This window comes from Neolamprologus multifasciatus, chromosome 11 (assembly GCF_963576455.1).
Source record: "Neolamprologus multifasciatus chromosome 11, fNeoMul1.2, whole genome shotgun sequence".
Classification (NCBI taxonomy): domain Eukaryota; kingdom Metazoa; phylum Chordata; class Actinopteri; order Cichliformes; family Cichlidae; genus Neolamprologus; species Neolamprologus multifasciatus.
This window is the reverse complement of record NC_140449.1, coordinates 14,497,425-14,522,167: the sequence shown is the minus strand read 5'-3', so window position 1 is coordinate 14,522,167 and position 24,743 is coordinate 14,497,425. Positions and strand designations below refer to the sequence as shown.

Sequence of the window (24,743 nt, the reverse complement as noted above, 5' to 3'; positions counted from 1 at the left end):
CAACTCTTTTAGCCCAAAGCAGTTGGGTATTTTACTGATGTGCTCAGATCTGTTAAGGGAAGAGACAAATCAATAGCGTGTAAGAAAAGTCTTCAAAAGCTTGCAAGGCGTATGACCCACTATCCCAACAACAGTTGTTTATGGCGTTGCAACTCAGTCTAAATAAACCAAAATTGCTCTAATTGAGGTATGCAAAGTCCAGCAGAGAAGGCTTTTTCCCCCCTTTTTTTTTTTTAACCCTCAAATTGTTAGTTTCCTCGTTTCCAGACTCTGTAACTGGATATCTGTTGCTTACTCTTGACAATGCGAGAGGCTTTTTAGAAAGGGGAATAGGTAGAAATGGATTTCATTAGTGAGACTCTGTGCACTATTCCCTCTCCTCCTCCTGTCTTTTTTTGTGTTTTTGTGGACCTCCCATCCTCACAGGCCCCTTGTCTGCCCCCCCCCCCCCCCCCTTCCGTATGGGAGAGGTGAGGTTCCATAAAGTCATTTAACGTGGGAAACCCAGTCAATTAAACGAAGGAAGCCAGCCTTGCAAAATCCATGCCTCAGGTCTTGTTACAGTGTGGCCTAGCCCGAAAAGAGCAACTTATTCATATCATCACTTAATGCAGGGATTGAATGTTAAGAATAAAGATTGAGTATCCCGACGGATCCCCAGCACAGTAAATTTATTGTTGCTGGTCAGTCAGCGAAAATGTGCCCATTTCACAAACCAATGGAAACTTAAGGTAACTGCTGGAAAAACCCAGGTATTGAAACTTTTCTAGCGTGGCGACTAGTGAAAAGCCAGACTGTGTGTGTGTAGAAAGCTGCCATAATGACCTGGAGGTCAGCCAAACGTAGCAGGCAGGGACTTCCAAGAGAGAAAAAATAGCAAACAAAACAAAACACTAGAACAGATGAAACGCTGACCTTTATATCGGCAGCATAGCCAGTTTCTTCTCAGAGCTACAATGCTGATCTTTCTTGTGACTTCTGCAAACCCCCCTTCAAAAAAATCATTCATTATAGACCAGAGACGTGCTCTGTGATCAAAGAGCGCAGCTCCGACTGGTTGGATGCACACAGCATCTTACTGTTTTCTCCTTTGGGGGAATACCACAAGAGATTTTCCAAATATTTTCCCTTTACCTGCCATCATCTCATATTATAACAGCTTGATGAAATGTTATCAGACTGTAGCTGTTTTTTGCTAAGCGAGAAATCCCTTTATAGCCAAATAATCACCAATTTCAGTTTCAGCGGAAACCTGTTCTCTTATTTTTCCTTTTTCCTTTTTTTTTTTTTTTTTTGTTTAAAGCGTTTCCTGCGTGTGTGCATCTGTCGTGTCTCACAGTCTACTACAGCAGCTGTCCGATGTTGTACAGGGGCGTTTGGTTAGCATCTAGGTTTCTCTGGACGCTCCACAGACACCCACCCCGACTTCCTGCTTGACTCATGTCAATGCGTCTGGTGTTTGGTGTTATCGTGGACTACTGTGGCGCACAGTTTCCCATGAGCCCTAGGGTGTAGTCCAGTGGTCCACTACAGAGTGATTGCGTCGCAGAGGTTCAGAGGCATTCTCAACCTGCGTTTCATTACAGGATTCTTTTCTTTCTTTCTTTTTTTTGTTTGTTTGTTTTAGCTGGGTTCTGGGAATCAGAAACTGTAGCCTGCATCACGTTTGAGAGTAATTATCCTCTCAAAGATGTGTCTTGTTAGCCTTGGTTCATATTTCAGCCTAATTACCTTGTGATTAAGACAGAGTTGTCCAGATTTATTGAAGGTGATGAGTGGCACTTTTCATTTCTTGTATAAAGAGCAGCAATATTTTCAAGAAATACTAACGACTCCAATTTATTTTCTTGGATATTTTGAAGTTGGATCATTTAAATATTAATGAAGACTTATTTGATCACTCCTGTGCCGCTCTGTTGCACAGACTTGGGCAGTGTGATCTTGATTCAGCAACATCCTAACTACACAGCCATGCTAGCAAATAAAAAGTCATGACCTATGTGCCACATTCATTTAGAACAGTCTTTTTATCTCCGATGTGTGCCCTAATTTTATCAATCTATGAGATATAATCTTTGGATTACTTCTGATAGCAAACAAGTCAAAAGTAGCTCCTTGCAATAAATACAACTCAAATTTTAAACAATGTTTCATCTTGCTGAAGCGTTTTTAAACCCGAGGACCTTATTGGCATTACCCAGTCAAGTGAACTCTCCAACCAAATGCTATAATTCTGTAGGACTGTTCAGGAAATTTCAGTGACACATTCTTCAAATATGTCCTTACTTAATGTGGCAATTTACCCAAAAGTGCTTTGAATGTGGTTCTATTAAAAAGTCTTTCATAATTCATTTCTCTTGTCTGTCAAGCTCCATTCCCCTGCCATGACATAATTTAATTGGTTTGAAGGGTATAAATGAGAAAAGTTACTGTATCATACAACACTGCTACTGAAGCCAAGCAAACGGTGACAAGCCCTGGCTTGCTGCGTATGGATGCAGATGTTGCCGCTTATTCTGCCAGCCCATATGAGAACAACCTTAATTAGTATTTGGTCTGTCAAGTAATGTGGAAAAACACTTGTTTTGCAGGTGGGACTGTGTCATCAGTTTAACAAATGTATCATGTTGTCCGTTTCAAGGTCCCATCTACTGACAGGAATGCCCTGAACTCGCTGTGGGGCAAACTGGCCTCTGAGATCCTGATGCAGAACTGGGAGGCAGCCATGGAGGATCTCACCCGCCTGAGAGAGACTATCGATAACAACGTAAATGCCCCACTTCTCAGAATTTGATACCACATTTAGATTCCCTTACATAGACTCCCGTATTGACATTTCACTTGCAGTACAGCTCTGCTGTGGCGTTTTATTTCTTGCCACACACACTCATCTGACTGCTTAAGAACTTGGATTTGTGTGTTAAGTCATTATCTGTGTTTCTTTGGAAGCCGGGGTGATTTCTTTGTTTTGAAGATGAGAAGAGCTTTAATATAACGGTCTTGAAACATATAATATAAAATTACTTTTTTTCTTTGCCTTTTGGTGGCCTCTTTTGGACCTTCTTTCGTGTCTTTCTTTGTGCTCGACTGGGTTTCTGCCTTGGCCTTGGCTGTGTTCAGACCGTCAGCTCCCCTCTCCAGTCTCTTCAGCAAAGGACGTGGCTCATTCACTGGTCTTTGTTTGTCTTCTTCAACCACCCCAAGGGCAGGGACAATATCATTGAGCTCTTTCTGTATCAGCCACAGTAAGTACCATTTTTATTATATTTTTTTTCAGTCTTTCGACTCCAATCATTCTTTTAGACAGGAATTTGAAAACTGTTGAAACAATCCCAGGAAGTAGTTGAAAAGATCAGATACATTTCCCCTGAACAATATCTAAAAGAAGAAAGGCACAGTTTTGCAGTGTGGTTGAGACTCTGCCCTGTTGGCTGTTTTAAACTACACTCAAAATGGCATTTTGTGGTTTAGCATTACAAATGCAAATGAAAATGAGATAATGTCTCGAAATCTTTTTTTTTTTTCGCATTTTGAGAATGGCCGTGACTGAAAAATTATGTGCTGTGGTTACAGTGTTATATGTTGACCCTCTAACGTGTTATCTGACTTGTATATATCAAAATGCTTCATAAAACATTTTACACGCTGAACTTGATTTAGAGGGAAACTGTTTTCTGTCATGACACGTTTTTTTTGGTGGTGGGCTTCCTCATGAAACACTGCTGGTTTCTGAAGTGTGTTTTTCGTGTGGTCTGTTTACTCTCCAAGTCGAGAACCAGGCCATATGTATCGCAGATCGGAAACTTTATACACTGTGTTAAAATTTGCACACCACCTATTTTGATGTCTTAGCTCCCTCCCCTGTTCTGATTGCAGGCTTGTATAATTGTACAGATGATTGGGCTCCACAGACAGTATGACAGGCGACCACAACACAGCACACTCAAATGTCTGGTTCCCTGAATTTTACTCAGTTTTTAATTTTATTGTGGATGATTAAGGAGGCCTGCCCAATAATTACTCATGAAAAGCTCACCCAGCCATCTGTTTGGACAAACTGAGGTAGATTTGTGTGCTTTGCAGTTTCACAGTCTTGAAACCTCATGTTTTCCCCGCTGAGGCTTGGCTTGGCTCTTGTTTCCCATCTCTTGACCAGTACTTCCTTTGGCTGAAGTTGGTGACCAGTGGTTGGCCTTCAGCTCCACATTTGACCTCCCTTACCCCTGCAGTCAGCAAATGTTGGTCCAAAGCCTTGTTTGTGTACTATTGACAGAGTGCGCAGACCTCAGGGGAAATAATATCCAGTAACAAAGTATAAGAAGGTGCAAAATAGTCAAACACTACTGCAGTAGTACAGCCTGTGTTACTTGATTGTTGAAATCCCTCCTTGGGTTGTTTGACATGACTTTCTTTTTCCTACAAGCTGTAAAACGGGACCTGTTCCTGTGTTCTCACACAGACTCCCTAAATAGAGGAAACCTGAACTCATAGTTGATTTCTTGGCTGCATGCCTCAGTAGCATCTTCAGTAAACCAGTGCAGTGATGCTTGTTGCCTGAAAACTAAAAAAAAAAAAAAAACAAGTCTCCTAAGTGGGTTAGAGTGAATGCACCAAGAAGGCTATGGTACAGTGATTCATGCAAGATTGCTTGTTATTGGAGCCCCCAGGAGAATGAGTAGGTGTAAGTTAATCAGGAACACAGCAGGGAGCGTTGTGGTTCCCCCCCCCCCTTCTTCTTCACGGGAGTCAAGCAACTACAAAGCAAGAAAGGGAGCTCTCCTAAAATCAGGCCAACAGTGGCTTTTTAAAGGTAGCCCACTGCCATTTTTAGACTGAACTTCACAAATGCCACAGGTTCCCGTGTCCCTTTAATTGATTTTGATAATTAAGCCTGGTTTAGAACCGCTTCTCTGAGTAACATGTGCTCCTTTGGCCTTAGCTATGGGAGAACTGAAGGAACCTACCTGGGCTAAAAAATTAGGTGAATTCAGTTGGCTAAGGACCGTGGCTTTCGAAAGTCTGCTAACCGTTTACAAAAAAAATTAAACTGCACATTAAAGGACTGCAAACCTTTTTAAAGTCATGATAAGGGCATTTTAATACTGGGTATTACAAAACTGTCAGAACACACAGTGAATTGCAACTTGGTGCATATTTTCTTGGATAGCCACAGACTGGGTAGAGTACATGGTGACTCCAGTCCACTGTCAAAACTATTTATAAAGAGCATGCAAGCAGATCAGAACTCAGTAATGAAAGAAGGTAAATCACAATTTACTTTTACACCATGTGAACAGCAAAGGGCTTGCTGGTCCTTAACCTGAGGCAGTGACAGCAGCACAATGCACTATGGAAAGCTGACAAGCTGGCAGAAGTAGTGTGATGCTGGAGTAATGTTTTGGTGGGAAACCTTGCGTCCTGGAACGCATGTTAAGATTACTTTGACACATACCAACTACCTAAACATTGCTGAAGATGTTCACCCCTTCATGGCAGTGGTATTCACTGGTGGAAATGGCCTCTTCCAGCAGGATATTACATTCTGCCACAAAGTTTTCAACAATGGTTTTGGGAATATGACCATGTTGTCTTGGCATCCAAATTTCCCAGATCTCAATCTGTTTGAACATGTGTGGGTTGTGTTGTTAAAAACAAGTCCACGTAGTTTCAACATTGCAACTCAAATTACTTAAAGGACCTGATGCTACCCCCCAGACTCCCTCAATACCACAAAGTGCTATCAGAGAGAAGTGTAGTTGAATGTCCATGTCTCTAATTTGGATTTGTTTTGATGTCACAAATACTAGGCAGGTGGTTTTAATATTGCGTCCAGTTGTTGTGCGTGCAGCATGTTTTTACAGAAACAGTATCTCCACAGTTGGTGTGGGATTATAATGAGCCTGAAACAGTGTTGTCTCTCTCGTGTTCAGCCCTTAGCAAGTTGACCTGTGCTTGGAGCATCAGTCCCTCTTGGATTGAGTTTCAGCTACTGGGCAGGTCCCTGCTCACTGATCTGTATCTTCTTGCCAGAATCCCCCCCCCCCCCCAGGATGCTAATGAAAGAAATGGCTAAAACTTGAACCCAGGCTGACCCAATGAAGGTCCTGTTAGGACATTTATCTGTTTGGCTGAAAAGGATTTTCTCTGTTCAAAATGCCAGGAGCCTGATAAGAATCCCAAAATGTTATATTATGTGTCCTTGTAAAGATCACATCTATGCTTACGTTGGTCTTATAAGTGATTGCTTTCATCCTACCTCACTCCAGATACCTCAATGCTATCCAGACTATGTGCCCCCACATCTTGCGTTATCTAACTACAGCGGTCATTACAAACAAGGATGTCCGTAAACGTCGGCAAGTTCTGAAGGATTTGGTGAAGGTCATACAACAGGTAAAAAAACACACAAGAAAATCTGTCACAGGGTGCACAGTTATTAGGTCATTACTTATTGGCCATACTGGCTTTGAAGGGTGGGTAACTGATCATGTAATCCACTAGCATTGCTAACACTTCACTTTAAGCACAATGGGTATATATATTATAGTTTGAGTCAAGCAAGAGAAGCCTTGAACTCTTGATGAATGGCAGTAAACTGATGAACTGTTGTGTGCCCATACCTTATCTACCAATGACAGTAGCTGGTTCAGAGATCTAAGCACTGTTTTGATTGGCTGTTGGTAATGAATAAAAGATGTCTTCAGTACTGTCTGCTCTATAGCCTTATGTGAGTTAAGAAATTTAGAGCCCTTCAGAGTTCAGAGCATGGTTTCATTTATTTAGCAATTGTGCCCAGCAGGTGGTGGTTCTGACTTGACTTGTAATTGTAAAACGCTTGAACTTCATATACAGATAGTGATTCACGTTTGCTATATTTGGTGTATTTATTTCTAAATAAACTATATAAATTACTTACCTTACTGTCGATGAGCCCTAACTTTCTAACTTAGACACACAAATATGTTTGTACCTGTGATTTTTATGTTCTCAGGAATCTTACACCTACAAAGATCCGATTACAGAGTTTGTGGAGTGCCTGTATGTGAACTTTGACTTTGACAGTGCTCAGAAGAAGCTCAGAGAATGTGAATCGGTGAGTACCCACTTCAGTCATCTCACCAACAGTAAATTCGTCATTTTGCTCCCAAATGGAGAAGAAATGTTGTTTTGGTTTTTTTGTTCATCTGCGTGACAATATGGGGGTCTTCTGAGGACGTCTGATTTGTGGGTCAGACCCCTGAACTTTCACACAGAGCATCATAGTATTAATGGTTAGTAATCGTGTCATCTGTGTGTGACCTTCTGCACGTTCACACAGCGATTCTTTTCGCCACAGTTCTGCGTGGGTCCAGTGAGGCAGAGCAGTGATAGGCTGGGCCTTGTATCTCACTGTCTGATATGTAGAGGTCTCCTTGGACACTGTATGACTCAGGCTTCAGTCAGATTATGCTATGGCCTGTAATTGACCCATCAGCCTAGTCGTTAACAATAAAAGCTTTATAAGCACAAGTCTCCGCAGAGTCGTGCAGATACTCGGTTTAAGAGGGAAATCTGTCATAACACCACTGTTCAGAGCATTTATTTCAATTTCGGTTTGCAATGATGAAATGTAACTTAATATGAAATATGAGTAGCTTACAGTAAAAGTCTTCTTTGTGTGTTGACTACAAAGCTTAACACACTGAACAGCATGATGATTTGAGAACTTGTTCTTGAACAAGATAAGATTTACAGCTCACTTTGCGGAAGAAACCCGCAACGACATGATGCAAAATAAAAATAACATTCTTCCCTCTTTTTCCCAAAACCTATTCAAGGTCTGTGTTCAGTCTTTTCTAGAGAATAGTGCTAATTTAGTTCATGGTCTCCTTCATGTCATACACTCAATTTTAATAATTTGCAGTAGAAACACACACAACTTGGTCCAGAGTTAAAAGTAATCATATAGCTTATTGTTAATCTTCTTATATTACTGACTATATACAAAAGACTGGCTACAGCTGCCTTTGCTGGGACACCTGTCATGCAAAGAGGTCACACCAATGTCTGGGCTGGTGGAGTAACAAAAAAGTAAAAAAAAAAAAAAAAATCGCCCCTGTTTTTTTTCCTACTTTTTTTCTGTTTTGTTTTTATTTTCTACAGGGGGAAACCCATCTATAGAGGCCAGCACCAGATTGTAAACATGCGTTTTAACGCTTTAAAATTGAGCGTTTTAACATGAAATTCTTTTGGGCACTTTTGCATTGTTTACATTTTTTAGCTCTGGAGGTTGCTGCTTAGTGTGAGACGAGCAGAACAGAAGCTCACTCTTAAAAAAAATGGCCCCACTCTACCACTAGAGATTTAAAAATGCCACAGGTTTTTATTTGAAAGCATTATTAGACTGGGTGAATAAGAAATAATGGCTCTTCTGACTCATTTTTCACTTTAAGGTCAATTTAATTTTATTTTGGGCACTGTGGTGCATAATTGAGTTATTTGGCTTAATTTGTATCTTCTGATCTCAAATATTGCCAGCAGTGTTCTTTTTCTTAAGGTTAATTCAAGATTTTGTGCAGTTTTTACATTTGAATTCTGTCAGGTTTGTGTGTGACAGACAAAATAATAGGTACATTGAAACTAGACAGTTGCCACAGTTTATCAAAGATTGTTGCATTAGTGACCTTTGTATATAAGATACATGGATACTCTAAAGGATATTCTGGACACATTCTGTGGTAAGTAATCAAATTTAAAGACAGCAGGTGTCCTAACTGATTGTTTTGCTATGTACATATTGTTTATTTAGTAGAACTTAATCTCTTAGTTCATTCTCTGCATACACACTGCAATTTGGCTTTCCCAGATGACGTGCTAATTTGGAGGTGCAGAGGATTAAAAGACTAAACTTAGGGCTATTTGGCCCCCGTTTCATCTTTTGCCTCTTGCAGATAAATGAAAAACATGTGGCCTGATCAAATGGCTCTTTCTTAGGAGAAAATGTTTATAACTCATGTCAGTGGTATACTTAAGGTTCTGTTTCATTTAGATTTATTCTCTTTTCTCTAATAGGGAGTCATCTGCCTCACCATATCGCTACTTTACAAATGAGGAATTTAAAACGAAATAAATTAGCCAAATTTGTTTTTATGTGGTTATGTACTTAAAAAAAAAATGCATGCAATGTGGGGGGAAAATTTTTTTTTTTCTGTAAGGTCTTCACAGGCTAAAATATGACACCGCCGTCCTTGTTAAACACTTGCACGCTCTTTTTAGGAGCTCTCTGGGTAGGTCCTGACCTCACCTCGTGGGGTTCTGTTTACAGACTCGACTGCTTGAAACAGATGCTCACTCCCAATTTCCTCTCAGAGCCCAAGTTATTCCAGGTGCTTTTAACACTAGCTTACCTGTCAGTCTTATCAGAGCATGTCCAGTAGGCACAAAAGGCTTCTATTAACCTTGTCCAATTCACAACAAGTTGGGTGGTTCCAAAGTGTTTAACAGCACCTCTAATGCATTACTGTGATGCTATGCAAACATGTTTGTTCCCAAAATGGTCTTGTTTGAAGTCGGTGAGACATTTGTGCGGGGAAAGAAAAGTCACACGCAAGAGAATAGTTTCATTGGTTAAAGGATCTCACAGACCATGGAGTGATTGAAGTAAACCACTACACACTGGGATTGTTTTTTGTGTTGATGAACATTTGTAGTGCCTCACATTTGATCCGCTGAGAACAGTGGCACCCATTTATTTGCTGATTGCCATAATAGCAGGACATGCATATTGTTTTCAGCTCTCCCAACTTCAGTTCACTGCAGCTGGTACAAAAGTATGAGCCAAGTGCTTTCAAATAGGGAGTTTAGCTTGGTTAGGCTGTACAAGTTGTTATTTGTTTCTTTCCCACTCCACCCAAATCTGGAATCGCTGTCAGATGTTAGATGCTTGCATGGCAAAAGAATGAAAAGTATAGGGCTACCTATAGTCCGGCCCTCAGATTGCACATAAATGGGCTCTTCGGGCCCCTTCCAGAATTTGTTTAAGCTTTGTGGTCTGAATCCCAGATGACAATAATTAGGGCACTTAGCTGTTCAAAGTTTATCAGCCTTAGATAAGCATTGTCATAGCTGAAAACGTGTGTTGCCTGATAGCGCCATGTAGTTGGGATTTATTCAAGCAGAACTTTGTGCAGATAGCAGCTTTCTAGGCTTAAGAAAACAAAGAGCTGGTAATCCTTACAGAACTTTTTGAAGATAGAGGTCTGTGATGTGAAATAACTCTCACTGGTGCATTGGAATGCAGTAAGCACTGGGAAATGGGAGCATTTCATACAGTAGTACCTCTGGGACCATAGTTGGGACATGAACATTTATAGTAGATTAAATGGATGAATAGGCCATATGCAGCAGTAAGAAAGAGTCAAAATGAGGCTGCATTTGTTATTGTAACCGGCCACAGGTGATTTTTTTAAAATTTTATTTTACAGTACAGATGGCTGAAAAAAAATCAGTGTTATTTGTGAATGGAATTGAACTTGTGGTGTTGCAGATGCTGGATGACAGTAGCTGTGAAATTTGACAATCCTACAGAGAGGAGAGAGAGAGAATTGACACTGAACCAACAGCCCAGATGACCGGTGATAAGTCGCTGACAGGGTGGTCATCTCTGTGGCTGCATCTGTTCTTACTGAATGGTGTAATGTGGTGGTTGTAGAATCTGAAGATTTGTGGATGTTTTTGAAGTGTATTACTTAGAGAGGGAACTTTATTCTGAAACAAAAATGCAGACAGTGTAGTTCTTCCTATCCCATTTACTACAGCAAAAACCAAGTTGGAATTGGGCTTAAGTGAACTGAATTCTTTTCCCCCTTATTACATAGGACATTAAATAAAAGAGGCAGACAAATTGAAACCTGTAAAGCAGCACTCATGACTTTCCACTCTGTCTGGTCCAAACTCAGAGTTGTGTGTATTTTAAGCCAGTGTCCTAGATTGATAGAAATAAGCATTGCTTTAATACCTGTTGTACAGTGCTCTAACATGAACTTCTTTCCGTCTCTTAGGTTCTTGTGAATGACTTCTTCCTGGTTGCTTGCCTGGAGGACTTCATTGAGAACGCACGCCTCTTCATCTTTGAGACCTTCTGCAGAATTCACCAGTGCATTAGCATCAGGTTAGTAATACACATTGCTCAATAGTTGTCTGTTGTATTGGATGTGTATTCCCCAACTAGTTGGCAAGTAATTCCTGGAAGTTGCTTGCAGTTGCTGCATGAAGTCGGTTGCAAAGAGGGTGTTGAACCAAAAACCACTTCTGGCCGGTTTCAAAGCTGTGAATGTCTGTGTGCTGCTACGTAGAATATGTTTGACAGGAAAACTGACTGACATCATTAATGATTAACAGGAAATACTGTTTAATATCGCTACACTTCAAGATGCAGGAAGTAAGAACAGCTGCTTTGCGATTAATGGAATTTTCCTGAAATGAGTGTTTATTGGCTTCTCCGTGCACAGCCATGCTAACCCCACACATCTTGGGGATAAGTATTATGGGGTTTAACTGCTTCCAGGTCTCTACAGGTTGCTGTGCTTACTAAACTTTTAAGACCACCTGTCAAGGCCAGTTCACTACAAGTTGTCTTCCAGTAAGAGGTCAGGGTTTGGATTGCTTTAGATGTTCCCAGCTGCTCCAGTACACATAAACATTTCAACTCTCTTTGGCTGGGTAAATGGAGGTCAGGGGGTTCTGTAGGTCTTAATTTGACTGTTAGCTTGAAATTCAATTTAGTTACATTAAAATAAAATTGACCTTGGATCCATCCCCGAAACCAAGAAATTTAGTAAATGCTAATTATAGTGAACATTAGCGGCGAGAAAGAAAAAAGATTATAGTAATTGTTTGTAATTAAGAAAAATTATAGGATTTGGCATCAATTTAAGAGAGTTATAAAGATAAAGAGAAATTCGGCCTTCCTAGCTATCACACTTGTCTTTGTAAGTGTTATCTCTGACGTTAGGAAGTGCGTATGTTATTCTGTTGTTCATGCTGTTCCAGACTAATTTACAGTACACATTTTCCACTGCTTTCACACAGCAGTATGCTGTCCCTCAGGCCTATTGTGACTGCTAAAGATTTGAAGGAAAGGCTGCATTTCCAAGTATGGTTCACAAACACGTGATGCTCAGTGGAAAGAGGGAATGAATTACTTCTTCTGACACGAAAATGATTGCATTGACTGCTACATAGAGCTGTGGAAGTCTGTAGTCAAGGTTGAACTATGGAACATGATCAGGCCCTGTCGAAATCTCCAATTGCAGATTGTCTGGAATTGATTAGGAGTCCTGGTTCTTTTTGGCAGACTTAGTGCAATTGGATCCATTTACTTGTTAAGGACCACAAAAGGTTAGTGGTAACATTGAAAGAGGAAGTTGAACAGTAATTTTTCTACTTTTCACCTTTTTGTGTGTCCTCAACTCTCTTGTTTGTTGAGGTTTCTGAAGCAGGAACACAACCAAGGGTCGTTTTAGGGATTTCCGTGTTTATTTTTGGTGGTGTTATGACGATGGACAGAACATGTCTATTTTTGACAGACAACCAAATTCCAAGTCATTAGTCCTCTACCCAGAAGCCCTCTGCACCCAAGCGTGGATTCAAATGAATTTGATGGCTGTTTTTAATGAGGACATTTTTACAGCTGTTGGCCATGATGGTTTCACAGATATTTAGCTTGCCTTTTGCCCACAGCTTGAGATACAAAAGTAGACCAGAAGTTGGCTCATTTTAGTTATTTTATGCAAGAAATGCTTATGTAAAGTGTACTGTAGGCACTGAAAATGTGATTTAGCCCACACTTGCAATCCCCCCCCCCCCCCCCCACACACACACACACACACACGTCTTTTTGTCTAGACTTTTCAGTGTCTCAAGAGTGCGTGTGTGTGTGTGTGTTTCCAATTTAGCTTTGCTTTCCTTGTTTGATTTACAGGCTTTATTTCCTTAGTCCTTCCATAAATGTTTCAGACCCTGCTGTGACCTCAAATGCACACTTGTCCTTTGACATTATGAGTAAATGCTTGAGACGTGGTCATTTGGGGAAGTTTTGTCCCCCCCCCCACTTATGATTGGATTGTTTTGTACACAACAGTTCACTGGTATTTGGAAGGGGTGTCGTGTGTATTTGGAAGTAACACTGAAGAGCTTTCCACCTCACAAGTGAGTCATTAAAAAGACCACACAATCATTTCGGTTTCTCCGAAAAATCAATTTTACCCCAAGCCGAAAACGAGGTTGCTCCAAATGGCTTGGACTCTCCTAAACACTATCATATGTTAGTGTTTAACAATGCATTCATTTTAGGCCAGCCATGTTAAGAAGGGGTCTACTTTGGAGAAGAACCCCGACCCCCCCCCCCCCCCCCCCCCCAAAACCTCCTCTCTCCCTTAACTGAATTAGACCCCAATGCCTGACCTCTCTGTTCAAGTGTGAGCTTGGTATTGAGACTCACAGGAGTCCCCTAGCCTGAAGTCGAAAGCTCAGGAGCCAGAGCGAGTAAGGGGTCGAAATGAAAGTGATCCTTCTCCCCAAAGGAACAGGATCATGGTTGTGTAAAATAAAACCAGGCGTGGAAGCTGCCTGTTCGGCTTTAAGGCCAAAAGATGTCAATAGTGTGGGTTGTTAACTCTGACCTGCGCACTGCATGCTCCCACATCTCTGTCCTTTTCTGTCTTTTTTCCCCTTCCCCTCTGATCTTCCTTCTCTCTGAGATATAAGTAAGGCTAGCTGTTGAAGAACACAGTCACTGGAACACAAGATAAAGTTTCCCTGCTCTGATATACAAATGTGCTTCCTGGGAGCAAAACATTGCCAGACTTTATTTTATAAATTAGATTAGAGGGCTTTGACTCGTACAGGCCAAGGCCTTGGGCCTTTTGGGGCACTTTGCGTTCCTGTGTTATACTGCAAAGACAACAGCGAGAAGGGTTAAGGATTAGCTCAAGTCCCCAGCGAGGAAACCAGATCATGTTTGTTTTGATCACCATATCTGACCTGGACTTGACTGACATGCGTCCCGACTTTCCTGAATTGTCAAACAAAACACCCACAGTATTCCTGCGCAGCAATCACCTAATCACTGGGGTGAAATTAGAACCAGTTTCAAATTTAATTTTGAATTTGCGTTAGATTAATTGTTAAATAAATAGTTGAAGAATTGTTACTAATATCAGTCAGCTTGATAGAGTGCGATGTATAGTACCCTTCAAAGGTTTTAGGTGCTTTTGATGCCTACAGTTGTACCCCTTATATTCCAGTCTGCCTGCCTGATCTTACTGAATAAGTCATCCTGTACCATGTTAATGATCCCACATACAGAGTTATTAAGGACTGTCTTCAAGATCCTGCAACACATTGCCTCACAGAGCATGAAATCGAAATCTTGAATTTCCGAAGTTGACAGTGTGAGCTGCAGCTACTCATCAGCGCATCATTTACTTTAAATTAACACTTGCTGATGTGAAATGGTGTCAGTGCGATCACCGACATGTGTTAACCATCAAACCTAAACTTGGGTCTTTAGACAGCCTACACACAAACTTGTGACGTTCCGGACAATGATCCATCAGAGCAATTTTGTTGTCATGGATCATTTTCCACAGGTTTGATGAGCTGAAGTGTAATCAGCTGTCCGGCAGAGCTAATGTTACAAGGCTTGTTGTTATGAGTGACAGCTTCATCAGTCTCCTCATATCCTTTCCCCTCCTCTGGGCTGCTGGGATACTCGTGAACTCCTCGCAACTGCCTTTTTTTCTGTCCTGTTATCCACCTTCTCAATCACTTCACTTGTGGTGTAAGTGTTGAGAGATGTGCACTGTCACTTGGAGACCAAACCCTATTTTTCTCATTATGCTGAGGTAATGGGTTTTATTTGTTGTTTATGCTTTTAATGCCTCATCCAGACACTGACATCATTTCGCTTCCCTTCTTTATGTGGTTTTGCCACCATTTGACCAACATTCATGGGTTAGAAAGTGGTAGTCTTTTTTTAAAAGTTTTTAAGCCTTGAGGTAAGACAGACATATCACAAATCCAAAATAAGATTACTTCCCACTAAAAGAATGTCTTAAATAAGCCTCTGAGAGCGACAGTTGAAATCTGTACTAGTGGTTGAATTTGTTTGCTGAGGCATGGTGTGAGAAGTGGTGTGGTCTGGGCAGATTCTTGCTTATATTGAAGGGGTCTCGCAAAATGTGGTTAATTGACCAGGAAGTGATCATTAACAAAGTCAGTTGTTTTGTACAGGCCTTTTTAACCTGTGCTATTGCTTTTTTGTGTTTTTTGTTAGCAGGAATACCGATTTTACGCATTTGTGCCAGCAGGATTTGTGCTTCTCAGGGGAGGGGCTGGTTTCATGGTTTTGAGATGAGAGTTGCTGTAGTCATTCTGAGTAGTGCTCAAAGCGGCCGGGAATATTTATTGGGGCCCTGATATGAAATGTGGTAGGCGTGGAGGGTGGTGAGGGTCAGACAAGAGGAAAGAGGCAGGAAATGTAGGGGGAAGGGGGTATCGAGGGGGTCTAGTTATTTTGAAAGCCACAAGGGAAGCCAGCTGCAATGGGGAAAGCTTTGGATCAAAGAATGCCAGCCACCCTCATAACCCCCTCCTTATACTGTGACACATCTACATCCAGCTCTATCAAAGAGCAGCCCGGTCTTCTACCTGGCTTTTACTTCAGGGGACATTTGGTGTTTGGAGTTGTCTGATGAGCTTTAGCAGCCAGGTGGACAAAGAGTGTTTCCTGGACAGGGCTACAAAAAAAGAAAGAGTTAAATAATTACAGAGGTTCACAACATGGGGTAGTACCCATTCTTCAAATTGAGTTGTTCATACAAGTCTGTAAATCAAGCTCCCATTAGCAGGGGACCATTAGAAGTGTTTGGGTGTGTTATATATTTTTTGCCTGAAGCGCAATGTGTTGGCCATTTATAAACTTTGTCAAATGGAAATAATAACCAGTCATTTGGCACCTAATGTGCAACATCAGTCATAACATAGAGTAGCATTAAATACGATTTACTGGGTGCTAGAACATATTTCATGCATGAATCAGCACACACAGCAGCTACATTTAATTGAAGTCAGGGTTTCCAGAAGCTAAATGTTACCTGAGAATTAACAGTAAAATTCAGTTGGGGTATTTTATTTATTTTATTTGAAGATGGCGGTTTTCAAAAATTAAGTATAGCTCCATGATTTAGTAGATTAGACTCACCTTTAGTGTAAGTAACTTGAAGTAACACTTTTCTGTATGAAATTATCTGTCTCTGGCATAGTAGTTCTTGGCCTGCTCTTCTATACAGCATTGCTTCATTTCATTGAGTTTTGTGGGGAATCATTTATGCACATTTCTCTTAAAGTCCTCTCACAGCATTTCAATCAGGTTGAGATCTGGACTTTGACTCGGCGATTGCAGCGCCTTGATTCTTTTCTTTTTCAGCCATTCTGTTGTAGATTTGCTGCAGTGCAGGAGATCGTTCTTTTGCTGCATGACCCCATACAGACCAAGCTTTAGCTGTTGGACAGATGGCCTCACATATGACTCTACAATACTTTTGTACTGTTGATGTTCAACTCCATGAGTCCTGTGACTCTGAAAATCAGCCCAAATCATCACTGCTCCACAACTGTGCTTGACAATTGGCATGAGGTCTTGGTGCTGATATGCTGTGTTTGGTTTTTGCTAAAGGTGCTACTGTGCAAGCTGTGTGGACGAACTGTCCAAAGCATGTTGTCCCAGAAGTCTTGTGTGTTCTTCTTCTGTTTTCATAGAGGTGCTCACACTTGCTGAATCAAGTGTATTTGATCAGAAGCACCTGGCACCCTCTTAATTCCTATGGAAGCAGTAAATGTGTACTTACTGCTATATAAGTCTGCTTGGAATTCTGTGAAAATGTTCTTTTTCACGTGACTTTATATTAAAAGATATCCCTCTTAAAGTGTGAGATTTTATCAGCTGTTTTTAGACTTTGCTAGACTGTTGGTGGCTCAGCATAGTGCTTCAAGCTACCACAATTGAGTCTCATGCAGAAGTCGTGACAGTTCGGTCTACATACATTGGTATTGAATGTGCTATTCCACACACGTACACTAATGTACAAGAACAGCTGATTTTTGCCAATATCCTGTCATTGGCTAAAAGTATTGGTCAAATTAAAATTCTAACTTGATTGCTGACCAAAGACACATCCTCTGGGAACTCTTTAATGTCTCTAGAACATTTAATATCAATGTTACTTTGAATTATTTCAACCGAACCAGGTTAGAGCTCACTGTCTCCTTTTCCTCAACAGCATGCTGGCAGACAAACTGAACATGACTCCCGAGGAAGCCGAGAGATGGATCGTCAACCTCATCCGCAACGCCAGGCTGGATGCCAAGATAGACTCCAAACTGGTGAGACCCTCTGTCTTCTTCCTCAATCAGTCAGCTCTGTGCTTAAGTAATGAATCAAATCCTTTAAAACAAATCTCAGCAAATTGGGGGCTGTTTCAGAACCACTTCTGTGTAACCTCAGGAGGGAAAAGGAGCCCAACGCTATCCTCATTTTTAAAATTTTATTATTTTTTTTAAAAAAAAATGGAAGGGTAGCTATAAGGACATTGTAACCACAGTATCTGAGCCTTGTTACATATCCTCTTATGAGGCTCTATGTTGATCCTACATGTTATGGCATACCCATCGCAACAGTTCTCTGTAATCAGTAAAGCATAGCTTAGTCTACCAGAATGACATAGAATTATCTAGATGTGCCTACAGTAGAAACGAATAGGACCTATGTGATACTTCTGGTTGGTCATTGTAGAATAGCATGGCTGCGAGACTAAAAGTTATTGGCATTATTGTGAGGCTATTATCCATTCTTCTAGGGCCATGTGGTCATGGGGAACAACGCCATATCGCCTTACCAGCAGGTGATTGAGAAGACTAAGAGCCTCTCATTCCGCAGCCAAATGCTGGCTATGAACATTGAGAAAAAGCAGGCCCAGAGCAACAGAAACGAGGTGAGTAATGCACAAAGTGTACATTAAAAAAAAATTCACACAAATCTCCACTCCCTGCTCGTCGCTGTAGGGGAAGCAAAACTCACTTAGCTGATCAGACTGAAGGTCAGCGTGCACTCAGGGTAGTTCAAAGCACCTCAAATGATCAGCTCAGAAGAACAAGGCTCAAGAATGTTGATGAACAACCGTCAACAAAAGCTCTCTTTACACGGAATAAAGCCAGTAAGAGCAAGTTTAACAGAGCTAATGCTTTCATCCCTCCATTGCTCTTCAAAGGCCTAATGACAAGGTAGAGTCCAAACAACCATAAAACGAGGCCCGAGCTCAGTGACTCAGCTCAGCAGCGTAAATAAGGTGGACCCTCACTCTGGCTTTGGTGAACATTAGTCAAAGTCTGGAGTTTTCTGCACTTAGGACCTGTTACAGATGTCTGGCTCGGGGTCCAGTCATCCCATTTAAGTCTGTTTTTGATGTTGACCTTGCACGTTATGGCGCTATGTAGGCAGTTCAAACATTGCAGCTACGCGCAATGCTAAAATGATGCTCCGAACTCCCTGAAAAGTTGACATCTGTCAGAGCGGATTGACGGGCAGCCCGACACGACCGAGACCAGGCAGTTACAGCATTCATGATAACCGTGCGCCTGTTGAGTATCTTTTGATGTACTCAATTAGCCTCCTTCCTATTGTTTGAATGTCTGCAGCGGGAGTGCAACCCTAAACTTATCCTATAAAAAAAAAAACGCCCCCCCCCCCCCCCCCCCCCCCCCCCATTAAGGAGTTTTTGTAATTAGACCAAAAAAGAGAGGTTGCAAACAACTCACAGAGCACGATTGCATCCTGCTGTCCTTAAGGCTACAAATTACTTGCATATAGGGAACATTTACAGCCTACCATGTGGGCCAGCTGCTTAGGGTCCCTGTCAGCTCTCACAGCCACCCAGCACTCACCAACAGAACACACACATTACACACACCCGACAAGGGGAAAACGTCATCATATAACTGCTTGCACATGTATGTTACTTTTTTTACATTTCCCACAGTCAACAAGAAAGATTTGTTTTGATCGCTCACAGTGATGTGCAAATGGTCTAAATGTGATGTTTTCTTCACGCTTCTCTTGCAGACACCAAGCTGGGCAGGTCAGGAAAGCGGATTTTGATGGATCACCCGTGCCCTGTGGTGTTGCATCTTTTCCCCACACTTGTCCCTCAAAGAGCAGATTACTGTTTTGCACTTGGTTCAAGTCATCACCGATTCAATAAAAGTGACCAACAAAACCATTTTCACCCATGACTGTCTTATTTCTGGACATTACATTCTGCACTTGAGGTTTGAGTGGTCAGAACTTCTTTTTTCTCTCTCTTTCCTTGTTTTTTTCTTCTTCTCCGGTAATACTTGATGAAGTTTTAATGTTCGCACTGAGTCACCGAGTGGGACAGTTAAGACTAGTGCGTGTGTAAGGATGAATGGCTGTTTAGTCTGTTGGTTTTATGGTGTTTTTAGTGGTTCACTTCACTGTGGCAGGCAGCCTCCCTGAGTGGGATGTCAGCTGAAGGAAGGAGGGGGGGCAATGGAGGTGATGTGCAGTTACCAGTGGTCACACTGTGTGCCAGTCATCCTGTCCGTCTGAGGACATGAGGGAGCCATAAAGAACCATTAGCCAGACGGACACAATCTTTTTAATGTCCCACCCCACCCCCACTTTTCTCTGCTTTCGACCTTCTCATAACTCAAGTCCTTTGACTCTCCCTAACTCCCTCTTTATTGCTCACAAACAGGGTGTCGATTCTTCATGTACCTTTAATTTTCTTCCTACGTGCAACTGAACTGCTAAACAAGGAATTCTATGTTTAAAAAAAATAAAATAAAATACACCTGCACTTTACAGAAAGTGCAGCGAGTGTTTGATCACACGTATGTGTGCTTCACCCGTAAACGTGCTCCTTTTGAGTGACACTGTCCTGTCCAAGAAGCAGCAGGACAGACCGGTAATAGGCGCTTTCCTCTTTTTATTTTCTTTCATAATGCGTCACAGACCAGCTCGGTTGACAAACACAAGTGCACTGTGTACATTTAGAGGTGAAATATGAAAACCTGTTTTTTCTTTTTTGTTCTTTTTTTTTTTTAAGTGGGTTTGTCCAAAGTACACAGCATGTCCCATTTTATTTATTCAGCGTGCTTTGTAAACATAGGTATCGGAGCAGGGTTTCACAATCGGTTCTATTTTTAACTGAGATCCCTTCTGGGCTTTGCTGGAAAAGGTGTGATATCAGAATTTAACTATGATTGAATTGTTTCTTTTGAAAGGGTTCTCATCAAGACAAACACAAAAAAACTAGCAGAATTTAAAAAATAGTTCTATTTTTAGACACAAACACATCTGCTAAAATGTAGATTTATCTTCTTTGGCTGGAAATGATTATCACAGTTATAAACAGAATAAATGAAAAGGTAAATAAAAAAGCTGCCTATTAAAGCCACATTTAAATTCACCAACATGTAAAGTGAAGACTACTGAACTGTGTGTGTGTATGTATACAGATCCTTTCCAAAAAATTAGAATATCATGGAAAAGTTTATTTCCATAATTCCATTAAAAACATTACATTTTCATAGATTATAGAGTCACAGCCCACAGCTTAAACGATTTCAAGTACTTAGTTGTTTATCTGTACATAATTTGGGCTTCCAGCTCATAAAACCCACAAAAACAGGAATTGAAAAGATTAGAATACCGTGAAGACGTTAGCATTTACTTCTCAGTTTTTGCATTAAAAAAAAAAAAGGGATCATATCAAGTCAATCAAAATGGGGTACTTTCAAAACGATATGTCAATCTTCAATACTTGGTTGGGAATCCCTTTGCCTTAATCACTGCCTCGATGCGGCGTGGCATTGCCTGGGAGTCGTGGAAGCCCATATTTCCTTGATGCTTGCTGTCAGCTCTAAAGGTTTTTGGGTCTGGTGGACTTCATTTTCCTCCTGATAATACCCCATAGATTCTCAATGGGGTTTAGGTCCGGCTGGCCAGTGAAGGACTGTGATGGCATGGCCATCAAACCAGGTTTTGGAGCGTGTGGCGGCAGGGGCCAGGTCCTGCTGGAAGATGAAATCTCCATCTCCGTAAAGATCCTCAGCAGAAGGAATTGTGACGTTTTCTAAAACATCCTGGTAGACTGCTGCAGTGACCTTGGATTTAAAAAAAGAGTTTACCAACACCTGCACCGGACATTGCACCCTAAATCATGACTGACTGGATATTTCACACTGGACCTCAAGCAGCTTGGGTTCTGTTCCTCACCCGTCTTCCTCCAAACCCTTGGACCTTGATTCCCAAATGAAAGGCACACTGTACTTTCATCGGAAAAGAGGACCTTTGGACCACTGGCCAACAGTCCAGTCCTTCTTCTCCTTGGCCCAGTTGAGTCGCTTCTGACGTTGGCTCAGGCTCAGAAGTGGTTTGACCCGAGGAACCCGACAGTTATAGCCAATCTCCCGGGTGCATCTGAATGTGGTGGTTTTTGAAGCTGGCTCTCTGCCAGATTCTTGAATCTTCTGTTTGATAATCTGCCGAAGGCCACTGTCATCTCTTCTGCTGGTGCATCTTCTGCCACATTTTGCTTTTCCACTAGACTTTCCATTGATATGCTTAGACACAGCACTCTGTGAACAGCCAGCCTCCTTAGCTATGAACTTTTGTAGCTTACCCATCCTATGGAGGGTATCAATGATGCTCTTCTGGCCAGTTGTCAAGTCTGCAGTCTTCACTATAATGAACCTAACTGAGACAATTGAAATAAACTGAAGCAATTTAATGACACCTGGGAAAACCTGTGCAGGTGCTTTTAGTTTAGTAGATGAGTTGTGTGTGATGCTGTTAAAACATTCATGCCCTGTAAAATTTGGGCTGATATCTTCACGGTATTCTAATTTTTTGAATTCCTGTTTTTGTGGGTTTTATGAGCTGGAAGCCCAAATTATGTACCAGTAAAAAACTGCGTACTTGAAATCGTTTAAGTTGTGGGCCGTGAATCTATAATCTATGAAAATGTAACGTTTTGAATGGAATTATGGAAATAAACTTTTACATGATATTCAAATTTTTTGGAAAGGGTCTGAATGTGGTAAATGGTAAATAGCCTGTATTTGTATAGCGCTTTTACTAGTAGCAAATCTGAAAATCTAAGTCATGCTGCCATGTTCTTTTTTATAAAGAAGAGGTTTTCCCTGCAACCCTTGCAAACAAGCCATACTTGTTCAGTCTTTTTCCCATTGTAGTGTCATGAATTGTAAGATTTAACATGTTTCTCTGAGCACTGCACCTTTGGGTGAAGTTACTGTGGCATTGTATTAACACAACGGAATGGACCAGACCAGCAAACTGCCAAAACAACGTCTTTTATAACTGATGATCAGTTAATTAGGTGCAGCTGATTAGTTGCACCTGGCTGCTACTAACCCTCACATTTCCTATGGAAACAGTAGGGATGCACTTAACTTTTAACAGGACTGTTGATAATCAACAGCTGATGCCAGGGGGATTTTCAAAAAAGGATTTTTGGTGTGTTTCCATTTTATTAAAGGGAAATGTAATGTCTTCATTGCAGAAAAACCCTCACTTTTGAAGCATTTCAGCCCTTCATTATTGTTTTTGAATGAGCTTGGGTTTATTCATTTAAATAAAGGAACTGGAATGCGAAACAAAAGATTAATGACAAACTGATCCGTCCCTAGATAAAACACATGCAAAACAAGTCTGATGGGACGTGGGCACATTGTCATACATAGGATCATGTTATACAACGCAGTCTCCCTTAGAGGTCATGTTTATTAGCTGTTCCAAAACTTCATGCGATCTTCACCAGCAGGTGAACTGTAGTTGTTCACATTATTTCACGTTTTTAGTTAAATCTAATGGAAGAGCTCCTAAAGTGAACCCTGACAGGAGACGGTTTTGTTTTCTAGATTTATGGTGATTCTAAAACTGTTTGCACAAGTGGACTGTAATGTTTCAGCTCTGTTTGTGAATGTCATGTTGGATTATTTTGGGATATCGAAGTTTCCCTCTTTCCATTTGGAGCCACAAACATGGAAAGTTGCTAAAAACAGATTGAACTTTCTCAGTTTGCCTCATTCTCATCCTGCCCTTGACATTTTGGATATTCCGATTTGTAGATGACCACTGTGGAGTGGCTTTCCCCCCCCCCCCCCTTTTCTAACTAAATAAACTGACAAAAAACCCACTTGGAGACCATCTAGCCTGGATCTCTGATTAGCAGAGTGAACAGCAGCTCCCCTCATTGCTGTTATGGCACTGAGGGCTCTGAGCCAGACCATCCAAATGCTGACGTCACCCCCCCTCATCCCCACTTCTGTGCACTGCAAGGAGCGGGAGGGGAGGGATGGAGAGAATAAAGTGACTGGTTTACCGACCCCCTTCTCCATGACACATCATGAAAATAAAAGTGCCGGAGGCCTAAATTATCACATTCACCTTAACCGTGCACTCTTAGATGTTGTTTTAGAGACAAATCCAAACCAGCAGCTCTGCCTGTGGCTAACAGGCCTCCTGACCACAATGTCTGGATAAATAAATAAACAAAGTGAGGACAAAGGTCACCATAAGTTTCAGGATTTTTTTTTTTTTTTTTTTTTTAAACATAGGGTTTCCCTCACTCACATTTTTTCGGTTCTAGTGACCAAATCATGCCTTGTACCACCGGGTTTTTGAGTAGTAATGTGTTTTTTTTTAAAACTACCTGGCTCCTCTGCTGGTTGAAGTGTAAGAAATATAATATATCTGCCCTGTTTTGTTTTTTCCTTTTTCTTGACCTCCCACTTGTAGGATCACCGACGTGGACAACGGAGCTGCTCTCATATGAAAATAATTTCCTGAAATAAATAAAAGATTAAGTGCCACACCTAGTGGCTGAAGGGGGTAGAGCATTTACAACTTGGATTCCACTGGGTCAGAAAACATCAGGAGAAATGGTATTCTGCACACGGCCACGTTTATGTGTGTGGCTGTTTTACCTGAAGCCCTCCGTCACCAACTTTAATACGTTCATTGCCCTTTGTAATCACTCATCTGCAGGTCAGCCAGCAGTCTGAATGTCGGGGGTGGGGGGGTAGTGGACGAGCTCCAGCTTTTCCCCACGAGGTGAGACGCTCCTGACTGAAGGAGAAGGCTCACCGACTTGGATATGTCCTTTCTTTGGGGTCACGTGGGTCACCCTGGAAGGCCCGGCATGAGGGGAAAAGCGGAAAAACTCCCAGAAACGATTGAATGATTGATCCAAGTTCCACAATTACAGCCTCTCCGACGATTAGCATTAATTTCAGAGAGGGGGTGGGGGTTGGAGTAAAATAGGCGTGACCATATGGTTGACTTTACCCATGCTATTACCATAAATTATGCAGATAATTTTTCTTTTTCGTGGGGTGAACCTCTAATTATTAAATAGGGCCATCGTCAGTGGAATAAAGCTCAACCGAGATAGACTGGCTGTGCAGCAATTACATCTCCAGTTGAGAGGAGTCAAAAACTTTGATTTGAAACTTCTGCCGAAGGGCACAGGGGCGTGTTTGGATGATAATTTGGGTCCTAAATAATCTTGTCGTTTGGCAGCAAAAAGTCCAATGTATACGGACTGCAATCCCATTATCCAGAAACGAATACATCAACTTTTTTCTTCTCTTCTTGAATG

General features: G+C 41.4%; 1 protein-coding gene across 1 annotated transcript in view; it reads left to right on the top strand.

Moving 5' to 3' along the window:
• The window catches only part of eif3ea (eukaryotic translation initiation factor 3, subunit E, a), a 30,339-nt gene extending 11,023 nt beyond the window's left edge, over positions 1 to 19,316 (top strand). The window contains exons 6-13 of the mRNA XM_085176800.1: positions 2,642 to 2,767; positions 3,121 to 3,245; positions 6,267 to 6,393; positions 6,992 to 7,093; positions 11,040 to 11,149; positions 17,322 to 17,424; positions 17,898 to 18,032; positions 19,160 to 19,316. Of these exons, the coding sequence (XP_085032926.1) occupies positions 2,642 to 2,767; positions 3,121 to 3,245; positions 6,267 to 6,393; positions 6,992 to 7,093; positions 11,040 to 11,149; positions 17,322 to 17,424; positions 17,898 to 18,032; positions 19,160 to 19,195 (864 nt within the window). The 3' untranslated portion in view covers positions 19,196 to 19,316. The remainder of the gene's footprint in view (positions 1 to 2,641; positions 2,768 to 3,120; positions 3,246 to 6,266; positions 6,394 to 6,991; positions 7,094 to 11,039; positions 11,150 to 17,321; positions 17,425 to 17,897; positions 18,033 to 19,159) is intronic.
• Positions 19,317 to 24,743: the final 5,427 nt, after the last annotated feature.